At 39.5% G+C, this 19,406-nt stretch overlaps 1 protein-coding gene across 2 annotated transcripts in view; it reads left to right on the top strand.

Annotated features, from left to right (window-relative positions):
- The window catches only part of PLCB1 (phospholipase C beta 1), a 686,820-nt gene extending 668,008 nt beyond the window's left edge, over positions 1 to 18,812 (top strand). The window contains exon 32 of one of the 2 annotated variants that reach the window (XM_066387177.1): positions 15,498 to 18,812. In XM_066387177.1, the coding sequence (XP_066243274.1) occupies positions 15,498 to 15,725 (228 nt within the window). In that variant the 3' untranslated portion in view covers positions 15,726 to 18,812. The remainder of the gene's footprint in view (positions 1 to 15,497) is intronic. The other variant, XM_066387178.1, reaches the window with a different exon arrangement.
- Positions 18,813 to 19,406: the final 594 nt, after the last annotated feature.

Raw genomic sequence — 19,406 nt, 5'->3', positions numbered from 1 at the left:
CTCTCTCTTCCCCTCCTGCAGCCAAGGCTCCATTGGAGCAAAGTTGGCCCGGGCACTGAGGATGGCTCTATGGCCTCTGCCTCAGGCGCTAGAATGGCTCTGGTTGCAACAGAGCGACGCCCCAGAGAGGCAGAGCATCGCCCCCTGGTGGGCATGCCGGGTGGATCCCGGTCAGGCGCATGCAGGAGTCTGTCTGACTGCCTCCCCTTTTCCAACTTCAAAAAAATACAAAAAAAAAAAAAAAAGAGCACATCTCCTCCATGGGTAGTTTCATGGAGTGTATGGATGTATGGAGGAGTTTACACACAAGAACTATGTCAGAATGCATTTGGCTTTTGATCCGAAGTAATATTTAAAAAGCACATCGCTTGGCATCCTGGAAGGAGTCTAAGTGTTTCATTCTCTGCAGCATCAAACACAGAGCCTCGCACCAATCAGAGTGTTCAAGGATAATATTTGTTGATAAATAACTTCAAAATCACCAACAATTCAGCCTGCAACCCAAAAAGAGAGATCTAACAAGTACCATAATTGTGTTACACGGACCAAATAATGACTGAAATGGTATAATTAGAAAGAACAAAGCTCATTTAGTAGACAGGGTTCCAGATGTTTTCAACTGCAAATTCTTTTTTCCCCCTCTCGTTAGAAATAAATTATACAAAATTAATTAATAAGAAAGCACAATATGCTAATTAATTAACATGCATGATCTAATTTAAACCTTTTAACAACCTGTTCCCCCCCCCCCCATTTTTTAAGCAAGAAAGAGAGATGGACAGAAAGACAGGAAAGAGGAGAGATTAGAAGCATCAGCTTCATAGTTGTGGAACTTTAGTTGTTCATTGATGGCTTTCTTATATGTGCCTTGAACAGGGGTGGGTTGTGGTGGTGGAGGGGGCTCCAGCAGAGCTAGTGACTCCTTGCTCAAGTCAGTGACATTGAGCTCAAGCCAGTGACCTTGGACTTCAAGACAGTGACCATGGGGTCATGACTATGATACCATGCTCAAGCTGATGACCTCAAGGTTTCTAATCTGGGTCCTTAGCATCTCTAATCTGGGTCCTCAGCATCCCAGGTTGATGCTCTATCCACTGCACCGCAACCAGGTCAGGCTATCTATTTGTATTATCCCCATTTTATGTATGAGATCATTTAAATTCCAAGGGGTTAAATAAGCTGCCAAGGTTGTTTTTGGTAAAATGCAAGCATTCTATGCAGAGAGATAATCTTATTAATCCCTCAATAAGTGTTCCACTTGTGTAAATCTATGGCAATAGTTTAGTTTGTGATTGCCTTCCTAGCCCTTTGCAACAGGCTAGTTGGTATTTGTTGAAAAAATAAAAATTAATTTTAACATCATTTTTAAATATGTTTATTTAGGAAATGTCTGCCAAAAATTATAGGCATGCACTTGGTTAAAAGCATCAGAAATGTATATCCATTGTAAGTTAACTGTATTTTTCTACCCTGGTATCCCTATCCAAATTATTTCTGTTTAGATCTGGAGTATTCCTTATTTTTCCCTAGAAATACACTAATCACCATTTTACTCATTTTCCTTATATTTCAGTGACCATTGACAACCTTGAATTATAAGGTTGAACAAATGCTGCATTTCACTTGAGTGGTTTGTAATTTGAACTTTGAGTTTGTGTTCAGTGGGAATTGTTTATCTATAGGTTTCACTCCTGCCTTGGGTTACAGAAAATCCAAACAATCTGAATTTACTTTGCCTCTGCTGGAAGTCCATGGGTTTTATCAATTTTTGAACAGTGTTGGCTTTGTTTTATTGACACTGGATTTACAAGGGTAATGTGAATTTGGAACCTGCAGTCATTCATGTTGCTGGTTTGGGTTTCTGACCCCTTGTTGCTGACATTTTCCTCCAAAGGGCCTCATGACTCACTAGCTTCCTTGTCTCCAAGATTATGGATTGAGAGTTCGTAGCCCCCATTCCAATTGTGGGTACACTTGGCTTTCTGCAGGGATGTCTGGCTTAGCACTCCAACACCCAAACTTCCCGGGCATTTTCCCCACTGTTTTAGGACATTAAAACCCACTGGCCAAGATGGAAAATCTACTACTCTGCCACCCATGGGCTTTTTAGCTTGGCATTCCTTTGTCATTCCTGTAATTTAGGGATTTCCTTTTCTCATGTAAGAACCCAGCTGTACATTTAAATAAATGTATATGGTTGTCTTACTCAGCATTTCCTTGTACAGAGTCGTGGACAGATTGCATGCAACCATTCTGACTCAAACTCCCATTGCAATTTATTCTAAGGACATTTAGAAGAAAAAAAAAAAACACAGAACCGGAAATGGTTGAAATATATAATGTAGTCCCAGCTTCCCACGTGCTGTTTTCCAATAATCCTTTGGTAACCTGACTCATCTCGCTCTGCAATTTTTATATGATCCTGTCATTTCTGTTCTTGGTTGAAGTAAAAAAATCATGAGATTATTCTAAAAATAAGATGAGGCTTTTCATGCTTTTTCATGTTTTTCCCATTGTTATTAATAACCTCTTAGCTAATTGATGGTGTTGAAGTTAAAATACCATAGTCCCTGTGGTAATTCTTCATAAACTTTTCTTCTGTACTCTAGCCCAGTGGTCCCCACCCCCCGGGCCGTGGACCAGTACCAGTCCGTGGGCCATTTGGTACTGGTCCACAGAGAAAGAATAAATAATTTATATTATTTCCGTTTTATTTATATTTAAGTCTGAACAATGTTTTATTTTTTAAAAATGACCAGATTCCCTCTGTTACATCCGTCTAAGACTCACTCTTCATGATTGTCTCAGTCATGTGATACATTTATCCATCTCACCCTAAAGGCTGGTCTGTGAAAATATTTTCTGACATTAAACCGGTCCGTGGCCCAAAAAAGGTTGAGGACCACTGCTCTAGCCCATACGCAGTGTTTCACATTAAATATATATATATTAGATTTTGTTTTTACTTTAGAATACTATTTTCATGCTAAAAATAATATAACCACATTACCATCAAAATGAGAAATAGAAAAAAATTAAAATTCTTATCATTTAATACAATTTATATTTTAGTATTTCCTTTTAAAGCAATTCTGTATTCTTAGAAAGTATTCTCACAGTTATAACCACAGTGCATAGACAACTATATGTAGATTTTCTTAATTTATCATAGCAATATCATTTTTCCTTTGTTTTTACAACCATTGGTTTACATGTAGTGGCTATATTATGTTTCACTCAGTGGAAGCCTTGTATTTTATTTTATAGAAACTCTAAGGTTTATTGATGTTTTTGTTGTTATTTTGCTTGCTTGTTATTCTTATAATGCTCCCTGATATTTAGCAGTGAATTTAAAACTATTTTGAGCAAGATAATTATGGTAGCATAGTACCATCCCCATTTTTCAAAGGTCAGAGATATTTTTAAAAGGGTTAAATATCGTGAGGAATTACATTTTTAAAAATACAAGATGCTCCCAGAGAAAGAAAAAAGTAAGTGAAATAGTACAAAATGTTTAATGTGAAAACAAACAGAAACAAATGACCCTATGTGGATATTAAAGGCAACCTAACGATACAGAGAAGATAAGTATTTGTAGTGAACTTTAGCAGAGTAGTATCATTGTGCATCCTTAGTGAGATATAGTCTATGAAAAAAGGAACCTTAAAAAAGTCTTAAGCTTCACATGGTTATTTTATTGATAGGTTATAAGACTGAAACTGTTTCTATATAGAACTAGTTTGCAATGTAAAACAAGTGAATATGTTAATGTTACCAGTAACAAAACTATACAAAATTAATGATAAAATCACAGAGATAAAAATTCTATACAGTGAGATTCAAATTTGGAATATTAATATGTACAAATATTTTGCCTTAGCTGGAGAGCTGAGTTGGTTAGACATCTTCCAAATAGGCAGAGGTTGCTGGTTTGATCCCTGGTCAGGACCCATACATAAACAGATTGATGTTTCTATCTCTCTCTTTCTCTCCCCCTTCCTCTCTCTCTCAAATCAGTAAATAAATTAAAAAAAATTGTACTAATATTTTCAAAATATATGTCCTAACTCTCCACTTAAGATGGCCTAAATGCAATCACAGTCCTATAGCAGAAAGCCCTTCCAACACCCAGAGCTTGGTTTATGAATTCCTTCTCCACTAATGCCTCTTTAGAAAAATATTTGATTCCAGGTTTGAGGTAGAGAAAGTACAAGAGGGATCTGAGGGATCTTGTTATCCTCAGAGTAGCAGGCAAGTGCTAAAAAACTAACGGGGACATATCAAAAGGACCCAGATGCCTCTGCCTTGAAAGGTACATGGGACAGGTTGACCTCAAACATGAATAACGACTGTCACTGATTTTTAAAAAGCACTAAATAAAATAAAATCATATTGTCTATAGTGATTTTCAGAGAGAGAGAGAAGAAAAAGGAAACTCATTTGCCATCTTTTGAAATAATTATTGCCCAAGTCCTTACACAAAAAAATTAATTTGTAATTGGAGGAAAAGAAATGCTTACCCTACTTTTCTAGGAAGAACTCAAGTTCATGTCCATATGATAAGGAAAAGCTCATCTTTATGGAAGAATACTCAGCTACATAAGAAAGAATGAGAAATTTTTCATTGACCACCATTGAGGTAGACAAGAATCATCAATTTCATGAAAGGGTGCTAAGAAAATACATATCTATATGGGTCCAGAGTTTTACCCCACAGAATAATTGCCAATTGCAAAAAGAAAAATATTTGACAAAGTTGAGATCTGTTTTTTTACCATGTTTTGCCAAGTGGTCAAACTTAGAATCTCTGCTAATGAGACACTGGCACCATGTTCCCGTGATACATTGCAATGTGAGATAAATCAAAGGATACCTATTGACATTTCTTGTCCCAACAAATGTTTTAACCTCCATCTAAACAGCCCTACTGTTCTACTTCTAGTACAGGAAATGCAGGGTTTCCAGGACTAACATAAATGACTCATAAAGAAAACACCAGACAAATTCAGAATGTGGGCAATTCTATACAAAAAATTGAACAGGAACTTCAAATAATTCAGCTCATACAAGAATGAGAAGCAATAAATAATTCAAGTGAGAAAAACGAGAAAGACACAACAACCAAATGCAATACACGAACTTGGAATAGTGGTCCAAAAAATATGCTTTAAAATTTGAGAGGGGGTAATATTGGGGAAATTTGGACACGGATGGCTGTTAGACGACATTAAGGCATTAAGAAATTATTATTAATTTGCTTAGAATGATTAAGTTATTGTCATAATATAGGAAAGTGTTCTTATTTTTAGATGTGTGGTACAGTCTCTATGGGTGCAATGTCATGATATATGAAATTTATTTTCAAATGTGTCACCAAAAAATTATAGTGACAGACAATGTTAATGTACATTTGGCATGAGGTTAAAATGATCATAATTAAGGTTGTTTTCAGAGTATTGGTTGTTGATGTTGCTGTTATTTTGTTTGGATTCTGCTTTTCACCCCTACAGACAATGCTGCAGTAGGTCTGCTGGAGTGCTCCCCCCCTTGGATGTCAGTGCTTTATTTGTCTGGGCCAGCTTCCCCAATGTGGCGTGCTGGGTCAAAGCTATGTTCATCTCCCTTCTTACGGGCATCGTCAGATTATCCCCTAACGGTGGAAAATATTCGTTTCCCACTTGATGTTTTTACTCCTTTAAAAAACATTTTTTAGCAATATCCTGTCCTTTTCAAAGGTGTTGTGCTAGGTCCTTGCCAGGCGGTTCAGTGGATAAAGTAGAGTGCTGAAGTCCTCAGGGTCAGTCCCTGGCAGGGTGCATACAGGAAGCAACCACTGAGTGCCCAACTGCAGCAACAACGAAGGGGAACAATGAGTTGATACTTCTCTCTCTGTCAAATCAATGGGAAAATATTTGTTTTAAGTTTTTACCAAAAGAATTATTTTTATTTAGATAAATATATCTAATAAAATTTTCCTTTGTAGCTTCCTTTTTTTTTTTTTTTGTCTTCCTTAGTTAAGTCTCTATACCTCATCATGTTCATACCTAGGTTTTCTACTAAGATTTTTATTGCTTTATTTTAATTTTTCCATCCATTGATTTAAGAGAGAGACACACACACAGAGGGAAGAACGGAGAGAGAGAAAGAGAGAGAGAGAGAGAGAGAGAGAGAGAGAGAGGCATCACCTTGTTGTTCCACTTAGTTTCATTTAGTTGTGTGCTCTGGTTGCTTCTCATATGTGCATTGACCGGGCATCGAATCCGTGACCTCAGTGCTTCAGGGGGATAGCCTATCTACTGAGCCACCTGGCCAGAGCCTGCTTCATTTTCATTTTATTTTACTTTACTTCACTTTTTGTATTAAGGTCTTTAGTACACTTCATTGGGTAAAATGACTTGAGTAGGACCGGGAGGTCAAATTGCACTGTCTGTGCATTCTCTGTCACATTTTGTTTAAGTTGTAGTAGTTCTGTCTTTCTTATCTATCCCACTATAGCTTATTATTCTCTGCCTTCAATTTTTCCATAGAAAAATTGGCTTTGATGACATCTCTTTAGTCACTCAGCAACCTGGCCTATTTTACATTTATGCCACATTGACATTAAATTGAGGTGTGTTTTTTTTTTCCTGTTTATAAACTAACCTTCATGAGCAACATTGCTTCCTCCTTCCTCTTTCATCTTCACTTATATTTCTACCTCTAAAAACCTTTGCTTCACTAAATCAAATCCCTGCTTTTTTTATGTCTAATGTTAACTCATTCACACCAGATTTATTGATTTTAGTGAGAGAGAGGAGGAAGGGGAATAGAGAAGAAAGAGAGAGAGAGAGAGAGAGAGAGAGTGTCAGGAACAATGAGCTGTTCCTGTGTGTGCCCTGACCAGTGATCAAAATGGCAACTTTGAAATCCCTGCTTTACTTCTTAAGACAGTTGAAAAGAATGTCAGAGGCACAGTAGCATCCCAAGTGCAAAAACCTTTGACAATCTAGTCAGACAGGGCTGAACACATTTGAACTCGACTGTATGGCTGGTCCTTCTTATGGAACAGCAATGTGATGAGTGGCAACGTTGTTTGAAAACCAAGGTCACTAAGAAACTCAAAATTGAGCCTGGCTAGTCAATTAGGAGATCTCAGCCTATAATGAAAGCAAGTCTGTTAATGCTCTTATTTATTAATACTGGAGTATAACTATCTGCCTTAAAACTGGAGATTAAATTAGACTTTTTTCTTCTTTTTCACCCATTTTCTAAAAATATACCTTATAAATTTAAGATCCAGGCAAGCTCATGTGTGCTATTGTAATATAGACAAAACTTAAAGGCATATCCTACAAAATCAAGTTTCTTGTAAAGATCTATTCCATGGTGATTTGTCCCCAAAATGTGTTTTGAAGCCACAGTAATGAGAAGATAGGGGCAGCTGGATTAAATAATGAATTCTTTATGAAACTGGACCATATATGATATGTCTAAATTCTCCCACTGTATCAATTAGTTATTGCCACGATACTGCTAACAAAACAACTGAAAAACTCAATGACATAAAACAATAACCATTTACTAAGCTCATGAGTCTATGAGTTAGCGAGGCAGTTCTTTCCATCAGGGCCAGGCTCAGCCGATCTCAGTAGGCTCGCTCAAACCTGTGTTTAGCTAGGAGCTGACTGGTTTCATAATAGCTTGACTTTCATATCTGATTGTCAGTTGAAGTGATAGAGGTTTAACCAGGTCATGTGTCTCCTCCTCCAGCGGCTAGCCTGAACTTCTTCATATGATGCCTGAGTAAGCTTCCAGCAGGGACAGCAGGAGCACACAAGCCTTTTGAGGTCTAGGCTCACAGCTGCATACTGCCGCTCTGGCTCATTGAGCTGAGCAAAGCAAAACACAGGGCCTTCCGGGGTTCAAGGAGATGAGCGATACACGCCACTCTAGCTAGCGGAAACTGCAAAGGCCATGACTGCAAGGAGGAGTGAAGAACTGCAGTCATTCATGCAGTCTGTCTGCCATTCCGAAAGAACCTGCAGTGTGAGCCGCACAGTGCAGAACTCCAGTGCAAGTACCTGAAGCAGTGGGGGATTCAGTGAGATGACTCTGAACCCCAGCAGTGGGACGATTAAGGGCAAGCCCTGGTCCCCAGTGGAGAACCCTCCGAAGTTCAGGATTCGGGACAGAAAAAAATAGGAGAAAGCCAAACTGAAATTCCATAGTTGGGTCCCATCTCTTGAATTCTCTGGTCTAAACCTGTTAGGAGACAAGTTGGATGCTCTAACAAGCCCAACAGAACTTATAAATATCAGTTGAGTTGATTGCTTAAAATTTTTTTAAATCAGGAGATCTTACATGAGAATTTGGATTTCTGACTTCTCTTGAAAAAACAGAACCCATCAGGCATCAGCTAGCACTGAGCTTCAGCACCCCTGAGAGGACGCCCTCCTGACCACTCCTACCTCCTTCCACGCAGCGGCTACTCTTATTTCTATGACTTGCCTTTTCCCCCTAAATATCTGAGCTTGTAACACTTGGTCTGCAAGAGCCCTAGGTTCTTGATAGCTGGTTTTTTTGGGGGGGATAGAGCCAGACTTTTCTCAGCATACTTTTCATATTTTCTTACAATGAGTATGTATTTCATTCATCAGAAGGAAAAAGAGGAGTTAAGAGAAGAGCTCTAACTTGAAATTTAATAATAAGTGCAATTGTGTCATTAGCTCATTAATAAATAAATGGCTTTTTTTTAAAATGTCAAATATTTGGCATGTAATAAATTAATTTTAGTTAATAAATTAAATTATTTAATTAAATGAATTTAATTTATTAAAATAGTTTAGAATACAATAAAATCTACTACTAACTCATGATAAAAGAAAGAGTCCACTAATTTAGCCATAGCTAGGTCAATTATTAAAAATTGTTTCAAATAATTAAAATTAAATTATTATTATTTTGATACTATTATTTATAATAAGGAATATGTATTTGTTCTTTGTCCCAGTTCTTGGCACAGAGCTCCTAAAACCTTTGGAATTTCATAAGTGATGATCACAATTTAGGTGTCTTTTGTTATGTTAGTGAGGTGACTTTTGGAAGGCACCTAGGGATGGGGACTGGTTGCCAGGGGACACAACCATGTGATTGAGAGTTAGAACTTTAAGTCTTATACTCAATCTCTTCGGGAGAGGAGGAGGCTTGGTCATTGTGTTCAAAAGCCAATAGCGCCTGACCAGGCGGTGGCACAGTGGATAGAGCGTTGGACTGTGACGCTGAGGACCCAGGTTCGAGACCCTGAGATCGCCAGCTTGAGCGCGGGCTCATCTGATTTGAGCAAAAACTCACCAACTTGGACCTAAAGTCGCTGGCTCAAGCAAGGGGTTACTCGATCTGCTGAAGGCTCGCAGTCAAGGCACACATGAGAAAGCAATCAATGAACAACTAAGGTGACACAATGCGCAATGAAAAAACTAATGATTGATGCTTCTCATCTCTCTGTTCCTGTCTGTCTATCCCTCTCTGACTCTCTGTCTCTGTAAAAAAAAAAAAAAAAGAAAAGCCAATAGCTTATTTCACTTAGTATAATACACTCTAGGCCAGGAGTCCCCAAACTTTTTACACAGGGGGCCAGTTCACTGTCCCTCAGACCGTTGGAGGGCCAGACTATAAAAAAAACTATGAACAAATCCCTATGCACACTGCACATATCTTGTTTTAAAGTAAAAAAACAAAATGGGAATAAATACAATATTTAAAATAAGGAACAAGTAAATTTAAATCAACAACCTGACCAGTATTTCAATGGGAACTATGGGCCTGCTTTTAGCTAATGAGATGGTCAATGTCCGGTTCCATATTTGTCACTGCTAGCTGTAACAAGTGATATGACGTGCTTCTGGAGCCCTGACGCGTGCGTCCCACGTCACTGGAAGTAGTACTATACGTGAGTGACATCTGTGCTCCTCTTACTGACCACCAATGAAAGAAGTGCCCCTTCCGGAAGTGCGGCGGGGGCCAGATAAATGGCCTCAGGGGGCCACATGTGGCCCGCGGACTGTAGTTTGGGGACCCCTGCTCTAGGCCCATCCATGTTGTTGCAAATGTTAAAATTTTATTTGTAACATTTCATTGTATATCTATACCACATCTTCTTTATCCAACTGTCTATTGATGGGCACTTGGGTTGCTTCCAAATCTTCCCTACTGTAAATAATGCTGCAGTGAACAGAGTGGTACATATATATTTTCGAATTAGTGTTTTGGCTTTCTTCAGATATATACCCAGAAGTGGAATGGCTGGGTCATAAATAGTTCTTTTTTTAATTCTTTGAGGAACGTCCATACTGTTTTCCATAGTGACTGTACCAATCTGCATTCCCACCAACAGTGCACAAGGGTGTCCTTTTCTTCACATTTTCACCAACAACTGTTTGTTGAATTATTGATGATAGTCATTCTGACAGATGTGAGGTGGTGATATCTTATTGTGGTTTTAACTAAATGAAATGTCAGAGAAAGATAAAAATCATAGTATTTCACTTATATGTGTTAACAAAGGGCAAAATAAATAAACACAACAGAAAAAGACTGATAGAGAAAAAAACTGAGGGTTGCCAGATGGGAGGGGGTGAGAGGGCTGGGTGGAAAGGGAGAAGGGACTCAGAAGTATCAGGTGGGTAGTTACAAAATAGTCACAGGGATGTAAAGCACAGCATAGGGAATACAGTCAATAATATTATAACTATGTATGGTGCAAGGTGGGTACTAAAATTATTGGGGGATTACTTTGTAAATTATATAATCATCCAAGCACTATGCTGTACAGTCATAACTAATCTAAAACAATATTGAATGTCAACTGTAATTGAAAATAAAAATAAAATCCAGCAAATCTACAAAAACAATTAGTTTTAGAAGCAAATCCATTCTTTCAATAATCAAAGTTTATTTCTGACTTTTCTGAAAAGGAAATAACCACAATGCTTTTGTTGACTGTGACATCACTGAACTGAGGGGTGCACAAGGAAAATTTAGTAAAATATATTCAGTAGAGTAGTAATTCATCAAGTAGTCCCAGACTTTGCTAGCACATTGTGGTGGTTAATTTTATATGTCAACTAATTTGGCTAAGCCACAGTACCCAGATGTTTGATCAAACATTATTCTAGATGTTTCTGTTAAGGTACATTTTTGTGGATGACATTTACATTTAAATCAGTGAACTCTGAGTAAAGCAGATTACCCCCCCCCCCATGTAGGTAAGCTTTATTAACCAATGAGTTAATATATAAAATATATGCTTTGGTTGTTTCTCTAGAAAACCCTAACATATATTAAGAATATTCTGCACCATTCTTATTTTACTAATAAAATTTCATTCTCATTAAAAAATAAAGTCCAGCCTTGGCGAGTTGGCTCAGTGGCTAGAGCATCCTCCCAACATTTGGACATCCTGAGTTTGATTCCCAGTCATGGCACACAGTAGGAACAACCATCTGCTTCTTTTCCCTTCCCTATCCAGCTTCTTTCCCTCTTCCCCTTCTGTAGCCAGTGGCTCAGTTGATCCAAGTGTCAGCCTCAGGTGCTAAAAATAGCTCAGTTTGAGCATCGGCCCCAGATAGGGTTGTCAGGTGGATCCTAGTCAGGGAGTCTTTCTCACTATCTCCCCTCCTTTCACTAAAAGGAAAAGAAAAAAATTAAATAGAAAGCCAATGGCCAATTATTTCATCAGCAGTGCCTATGTAATGAAGCCTGCATAAAAACCTGAAAGGAGATCTCTGAGAGGTTCTGGGTTGGTGAACACATAGAGACAAGGGAGAGTGACGTTGCTGGAGAGCTCAGGGAACTCCTCACCTCCGTATTTTGCCTTCTGCATCTCTTCCATGGGGTGTTCCTGAGTTACATCCTTTTGTAATAAACCAGTAATCTAGTAAATAAAATGTTTCTCTGAGTTCTGTGAATTGCTCTGACAAATTAATGGAACTCCAAAAGGAAGCACAAGTGACCAACTGGACTTGCAGTTGGGGATGGGGATGGGGATGGGAAGCAATCTTCAAGGAATGGATCTTAACCTGTGAGATTGCTTCTGTCACCAGGTAGATGGCGTCAGAGTTGAGGTCAACTGCAGGACACCCAGTGGGAGTCACAGAGAATTGTTTTGCAGTATGGAAGAAAAAACCCACACATTAAAATTGGGTGCAGAATCGTAACGATTAGAATTAGATTATTAAAAATTATTAGAAAATGTTAGTTTAAATATTTATAATTTTCTCACATTTCATGTTTCCTTTTTTATATAAATTAAGAAAATGAACAGCACTATCAAGCACTGTGGACCTAAGAGATACTGACTTCTGGGTCAGGTGTAGCTATCGCTGATGGTCCCCCAGTCTAATCCAATGAAAACAGCCATCTGCTGTTCCCGAAACCAGGGGCCCCTTGCTTTTCTCCCTTTCCTTACATTCCTTGGAAATGAAACTTTCAAGGCACATGTTACTGAATTAAGACGGAGGCAAACTGACCATGAAGTCTGGATGATAGCAAACAGAACAGTTGAACACTGGGCTGAGATTTCACTCACGCAGAACTGTGTGACTGTGGGGAAGCCGCACCTCCTTCTAGATTGTTGGGACACCTGGAAAAGAACTGGTCACCGTCTTCCTGTGTTCAGAGCTCCAGGGCTTGTCCTGCCCCTGACATCAGGGTGGGGCTGTGTGTGAAGGTGCCTTTGCTCCTCTCAGCAATGTGACTGTCAGAGCCGGGGTATCCCTCTGTCGCGTGTTTCCTCCTTGGCTATTAGAATTCAGATTCTAGCACAATGTACTCATTGTTACCCCACATTTTTTACTTAGAAAGACTAGGCAACCTCAAATACTCTGGTTAAGTCATTTTAATCAATCCTTTTTGATGTAAAAAAATAAAAATAAAACGTTTTTCAAATAGATCCACATTCCATTGTCTGAGACTCTGGGGGCCTGTTGTTTTTTCAAAATACACAAATTTGGCCCTGGCCAGTTGGCTCAGTGGTGGAGCATCGGCCTGGCGTGTGGAAGTCCCGGGTTTGATTCCCGGCCAGAGCACACAGGAGAGGTGCCCATCTGCTTCTCCACCCCTCCCTCTCTCCTTCCTCTCTGTCTCTCTCTTCCCCTCCAGCAGCGAGGCTCCATTGGAGCAAAGATGGCCTGGGTGCTGGGGATGGCTCCTTGGCCTCTGCCCCAGGCACTAGAGTGGCTCTGGTCGCAACAGAGCAACGCCCTGGAGGGGCAGAGCGTCACTCCCTGGTGGGCGTGCCTGGTGGATCCTGGTCGGGCGCATGCGGGAGTCTGTCTGACTGTCTCTCCCCATTTCCAGCTTCAGAAAAATACAAAAAAAAAAAAAGACAAAATACACAAATTTTCTGATTTTAGAAAGATGATATGATACATATACCATAGGCCTAATATCCCAGGGAGGCCTGGTTCACCCTCATAATCAAACATTAAGTCTATAGAACCATGTATGGATAGTCATGTAAAGTAGGATAAATAAGGATTATAAATAGCCTTATATCAGTTCATGTCAGTGGGTTTGGCACAAATTTACAAAAAGCTTCAGGATTTCAGAACTTTGGGGATTTTCGAATTGCAGATAAGGGAGTGTGGATCTATATTAAATGACTGAGCTTTAGGGAAATTTCTCCGGCATCGCAGCAGGAGTACAGAGGAGTTGAACCGGAGGATGTTCACAAGCTGCAGGTGCTGTGCAGAATGGGGTGAAGAAAGGTGCTCAAGACAGCTGGGGACAGATCCCAAGCACTGTCATCACCTTAGAGGTCAGGGGTCAAGGGCCCAGGGGTCAGGGCAAGCCCAGAGACTGCACTGAAGCTGCAGATGGAGGACACACAGCCAGGATCCAAACAAAACATAGAATTGGGAGCTGAGACTGGAAGCTAACCAGAGAGTCTCGAGTGAGCGGCAGCATGGCAGGACCTGGGAGCTCTGAGAAATGCCAGCTCCGGGGCCCAACCCAGATCTCCTGAATCAGAATCAAAAATTCAAGTCCCAGGCGATCTGTATGCACCTTAACATTTGAGAAGCGAAAATAAATAAATAAATAAATAAATAATCTGAAGGGGTTTTTTTATTTGGTTTTGTTTTTGGGTTTTTTGCATTTTTCTGAAGCTGGAAACAGGGAGAGACAGTCAGACAAACTCCCGCATGCGCCCGACCAGGATCCACCCGGCACGCCTACCAGGGGGTGACGCTCTGCCCACCAGGGGGCGATGCTCTGCCTCTCCGGGGCTTCACTCTGTCTCAATCAGAGCCACTCTAGCGCCTGGGGCAGAGGCCAAGGAGCCATCCCCAGCGCCCAGGCCATCCTTGCTCCAATGGAGCCTCGCTGCGGGAGGGGAAGAGAGAGACAGAGAGGAAGGAGAAGGGGAGGGGTGGAGAAGCAGATGGGTGCCTCTCCTGTGTGCCCTGGCCAGGAATCGAACCCGGGACCCCTGAACGCCAGGCCGATGCTCTACCACTGAGCCAACCGGCCAGGGCAGTAATCTGAAGATTTTAAGGACTTGTCTTAAGAGAAGCTGCCTCAGTGCTCCAAAGGACTTAGTCTTACATGCCATTTCTAACAGTATGCTCATCCGCTCACCATTCCATAGCAAAGAGCATTTTCTTTAACATGCTGAGTTTCGACTGAGCTCTGCGGGGCTGAGCGACACCCTCCCCTGGCCCCATCCCTCAACCCACTTCCCTGAAGAAGGCAGCTTTTGCTTGTTTTATTAGGGCCACCATGTGAGGCTGCTTTTAAAGAAAGTGTTGTGTGACTTTTAAAAGTCTGAAGATTCTCCAGAGCATTCAACAGATAAATTAAAAGACAGTTTACAAGCTCGCTACAACAGTTTACGAGGCAAATAAAAATTAGAATGAAAAAAAAAAAAGGAATCAGAGTAAAGAGGCGATAAAAGAAGTCAAAATGGAAGTTAGAGTTGGTTCTACAAATATGTGCGGTGTGTAAAAATGCTCCCAACTCCTCTGTAGAAACTGGGCTTCCCAGCCTCTGGGTGAGGCCGCACTTCCTAGGACCCAGGCCTTGATCCTTGGTCTGTTCCAGCCAGCTTCCTTGTTCCCCCCCAGCTCCGTTCATGGCTGACCTTGACACCCCTGGCTAGCAGCAGCTTCCAACCCTACATTAGAAAATCTCAAATCGTTGCTTATTACTTCTGTAAACTTTTCCCAAAGGCTCGTCTCTGTGTGTGTATGTGTGTGTGTGCATATTGAGTAGATATTTTATACTGTTGCACGTCTTTAGCCCTGTTCTGCCACACCTAACCTGAACTTGACGTTCAGCTATGGACAGATGACATGCCCAGCTAAACTCTGTTCTCCATCTTCTCTATAGGTAAGCAGCGGATGATAGTAAAATTAATTTATCCCTCCTCCGTCTCTGCACATGTCTTTCGAGGACTTTCTGCCTGGGTGGTTCTGGAAACCGGAATAATGTAAAACCCTCCTCCCTCTGATGTCTCTCAGCTGCAGGTGGAGCTGGAGCAGGAGTACCAAGACAAGTTCAAAAGACTGCCCCTGGAGATCCTGGAGTTCGTGCAGGAAGCCATGAGAGGGAAGATCGGCGAGGACAGCAATCACAGCTCGGCCCCTTCCTCCCTGGCCTCCGACCCTGCAAAACTGAACCACCGGCCTCCCTCTAGCTCCTCGCTGGAGGGAGACCACCCAGCGAAAGAGTTCGATACTCCTCTGTGATTGTTTCTGCCCGGCCTTCGGAACATGCATGGCCACGCCGGCTCCATCAGACTCTCTCTTCTTACAAAGATCACTGCCCAGAGCATCTTCCCGAGAAAACATCCCATTGCCCCAAATCCACACCAAACGGAGAGTTCCAGAGGCTCCATGCAGACCCACCCGTGGCCAGGCGCCATGTGTGATGTGGAAACTACTGCAGGTCTACTAGCGGAGAGTGCATGTCTATGGGATTTGTGTTTTCTTTCCAATAGTAAACTCAAAGCAGGCAACTTCCAGGCTCCATGGACCATTGAATGAAGGACTGTGTCTTCTCTGAAGAAAATCGAACTTGTGTTTTTATTTGAAGCTCTGGTATAAAGTATTTTAAACATAATAGGAATAGTTGGAGAAATGCATATCACTATTGAACACTATTGAACAACCAACTCTGAACATTTTTTTTTTTCTACCTGCCACTCAACTGCCATAATCTTCAGTTTAACATGCATTTTTAAATTGTTTTGTCCCTTGCTTTGCAAGCACTGGTGGCTTGCAGCCTGCTAATTTATTTATCATAAAGGCATCAGTGTATTTGTTGCTGACACGGCTTATTGATACCATAGTGATTCAAATAATCACTTTCCTGGAAAAAAAAATCACTTGATTATATACTTGTCCGGTGAAGCTATTCCCAGACTTAGCAATATGGCTTGTACATTTGGCTGCATGAGCAATCTGGCCGCACATTTCCAGGCAGTGGGCGATCTGAGTTGACTATTTACATTCAAAGTCTGAGTATTCATTGGTTGTTGCCCTGAAATGAATAAATAACTTCTAGAGAATCTGTTCAGTTGAATAAGACTAGTTCAGCTGATGTATGCTGAGCAGAGATTCAATCAGACTAAACAGGTCCCAGTGCTTCTTTTGCTGTCTTGACATTTTTTTTATGGTTCATTTATTTTTAATATAGAGATAAAGATTGAATATTTATCTAAAGAGTACACAGACCCATATATAAATGATATATATTATCTCCATGTATATATGTACACATTCAGTCATATAAATACAGATTCGTACACCATACACACACACACACACACTCACTCATACATCCATATTCATTCGAGTGTTGGTGTGTGTTTCTTAATTGGCAATGACCCAAATCTCTTCCACAAGACTTAAAACCAAACTTAGGGAGAAATGGATAGAGATAAAGGTGGTCAGACATCTAGATTTTATGGATAAAGTCTATTGATAGTCTAAGAAATAATTGATAGAGTCTTTGATGCAAGTCGAATTAGATTTAGAATGTAGAATGTGAATTTGATATATATTTTGCAGAATCAATAACTGGATTTTAAGCTTGTTTCAATAAGTTGAATATGCAAAAATGTATAGAACAAAAATATGAAATTTTATTAGTATCTTCCATAATTTTTAAGTCCAAGAGATTTCAATTTTATTCTAACATAATAAAAAAAAATCTCATTATATATTTACTATGTACATTCAATTCAGTTAACTGTATCTTGTTGTTAAGTTCTTATGTTAGGTGGCATAAGAAAACAAATTATATCAAAGTAAAACTGATCAAAAATATTATTAAAAGGTCATAAATAATAGAGAATTATTATGTAGAAGAAAATATTGTTTAGAGAGTAACACAAAGAACATTGAGATTAAAGCTCTAAAGCAAGATGCTCACAGCTTTAGTTTATTCTAAAATAAACCTGTCTGTTCGTAGCTTAGACAAATATTTTAAAATACAAAAGCCAGTTGTGTCCTAAAAGTTGTTTCAAGAATTTAATATTTTTATGGAAATTATTTAAATTTAAGCAATAACTAAGGATCACAATTAGATTTTAATCAAACTAAAGGTTTAGTTCAAAATTAGGAAGAGTGTTTGATTTAAAAAACACACTTAGCGAGACACAAGGGGGAAAATCTTGTCCTCTTTGCAGATGATAGTATTTTGATCTAAAAGATTTGAGGTGTTAATTAGACACCTAATAAAACTTCCACTGAAAGAGATATCTTTTGTAAATCATTTTACTTTTGCACTTTGAAAGAAAGGCATTAATCATAAGGAAGCAAGAATGGTCAAAAGCGAACGCTGCATTTTTATAAACAAAATTACAGACTGTCTAAAATTGCAGAAGAATGAACTAATAATAGCTTTCATAACCAAACACAATAGTGGTTATTATAGAACATTGTATTACATTTAGTCCAATGATAGAATATGGTTGAATAATCTTGACTTACACAAAACTGTTCTGGTAGTTGCATTTCATTATCTTAATGACTATAGTCATTTTACAATATGTTTGTATTTGGCCATTTGCTGTAATCACGTTTTTATATCTGTACAATGACACTTTTTGCAGTTGTGGGGTGGTGTGTAACACTGTCCATCTTGCATCATTCAAACTACTACAGTGATACTATCATTTAATAATATTAATATTACTTGAAATAGACTAAGATAAGGAAAGGGATCTATATGATGTGCAGTTTTGTGCCTTTATGTATTTGCCTTGTTCTTTGTTGAATGTGTGAAATTCTGTACTGTGGATTTTCCTATAATAGAGAGTAGAGCTGTGTATTAAATTAGACTGCCCCTCAATACTTTGACACTACTGAGAATAGCGTGGTTTTGGCCGTGTAAACCAATTTTCCAAGTTCTAATGACATGCCATGTGATTTGGTTTTTAACATTTCATTTAAACATTTCAATATTGCCAATCATCAAATTAATACTCCTGTAATAGCTAAGCAGTCATTAAATACTTCTGAGAGAAAGGGCCATTGCTTGCATTACTTTGAACTTAATGTTGTGCTTGTGCACTATATAAATATTGTTTGTGATGGGTTGGATATTGTGACTTTTGCTTTTTCACAAGAGAAAAAAACAAGATAGGACAAAGTATTTGAAGCTCTTAAAATGTACATATTTTGGTTCTTCTATTTCAAATTATTTAAAATGCATAATTCACATTTTTGTAATAATTCTATGCAATTTTGTGGCATGATGTTTCTTCCACTTGTAATTTTATGTGCTTTCATCACAAATCCAAAGGAAACAATAAAAATTTCTTAACACAACCCAGCTGTTATTTCTGAGTGTCAGGGCCAACCTTCTTCTGATGGGCAGGATGGTGGGAGCAGGCACATGCCAGTCTTCAGGGGTGGAATGCCCACGTGGACAGCACATCTGTGCCAGTGCAGAAACTCGAGATGCTGCAACATGTGTGACCAGAGGGCACAGTTGTCATTACTCTGACATTCCACCACCCCTTTCTAGGAGTGGCAATGCACTTGCCCATTACTTCCAATAGAGCCTCCCTCCCTCCCTCCCTTCCTCTCTTCCTTGACCAAAGTTAAGGCAGGCAAAATGATCAAAAGCTTTTTCACAAATAGTGGAAGCAACAAGGACTGACAGAGTAAGTTTTCTTATAAAACAGATAAAAGGAGTCTGCAACATTGATTTTTAAAAAAGAAATGTTGCATAGGCACCTCAAAAGCAATGTATTAGTTATAGATTGCTGCAAAATGTAGGTGTTTAAAGCAATAAGAATTATTTTCTCATAGTCTTTGTGGGTCAAGAATTCAGACAGGGCAAAGCAGAGGTGGCATGTCTCTACTGTAAGGCAGTGGTCCCCAACCCCCGGGCAGCGGACCGGTACCAGCCCGTGGGCC

The sequence above is a fragment of the Saccopteryx leptura genome, chromosome 5, assembly GCF_036850995.1.
Source record: "Saccopteryx leptura isolate mSacLep1 chromosome 5, mSacLep1_pri_phased_curated, whole genome shotgun sequence".
In the NCBI taxonomy this organism is placed as follows: domain Eukaryota; kingdom Metazoa; phylum Chordata; class Mammalia; order Chiroptera; family Emballonuridae; genus Saccopteryx; species Saccopteryx leptura.
Note: the sequence above shows the minus strand (reverse complement) of the source record. Positions and strands in the feature narration are given on the sequence as shown.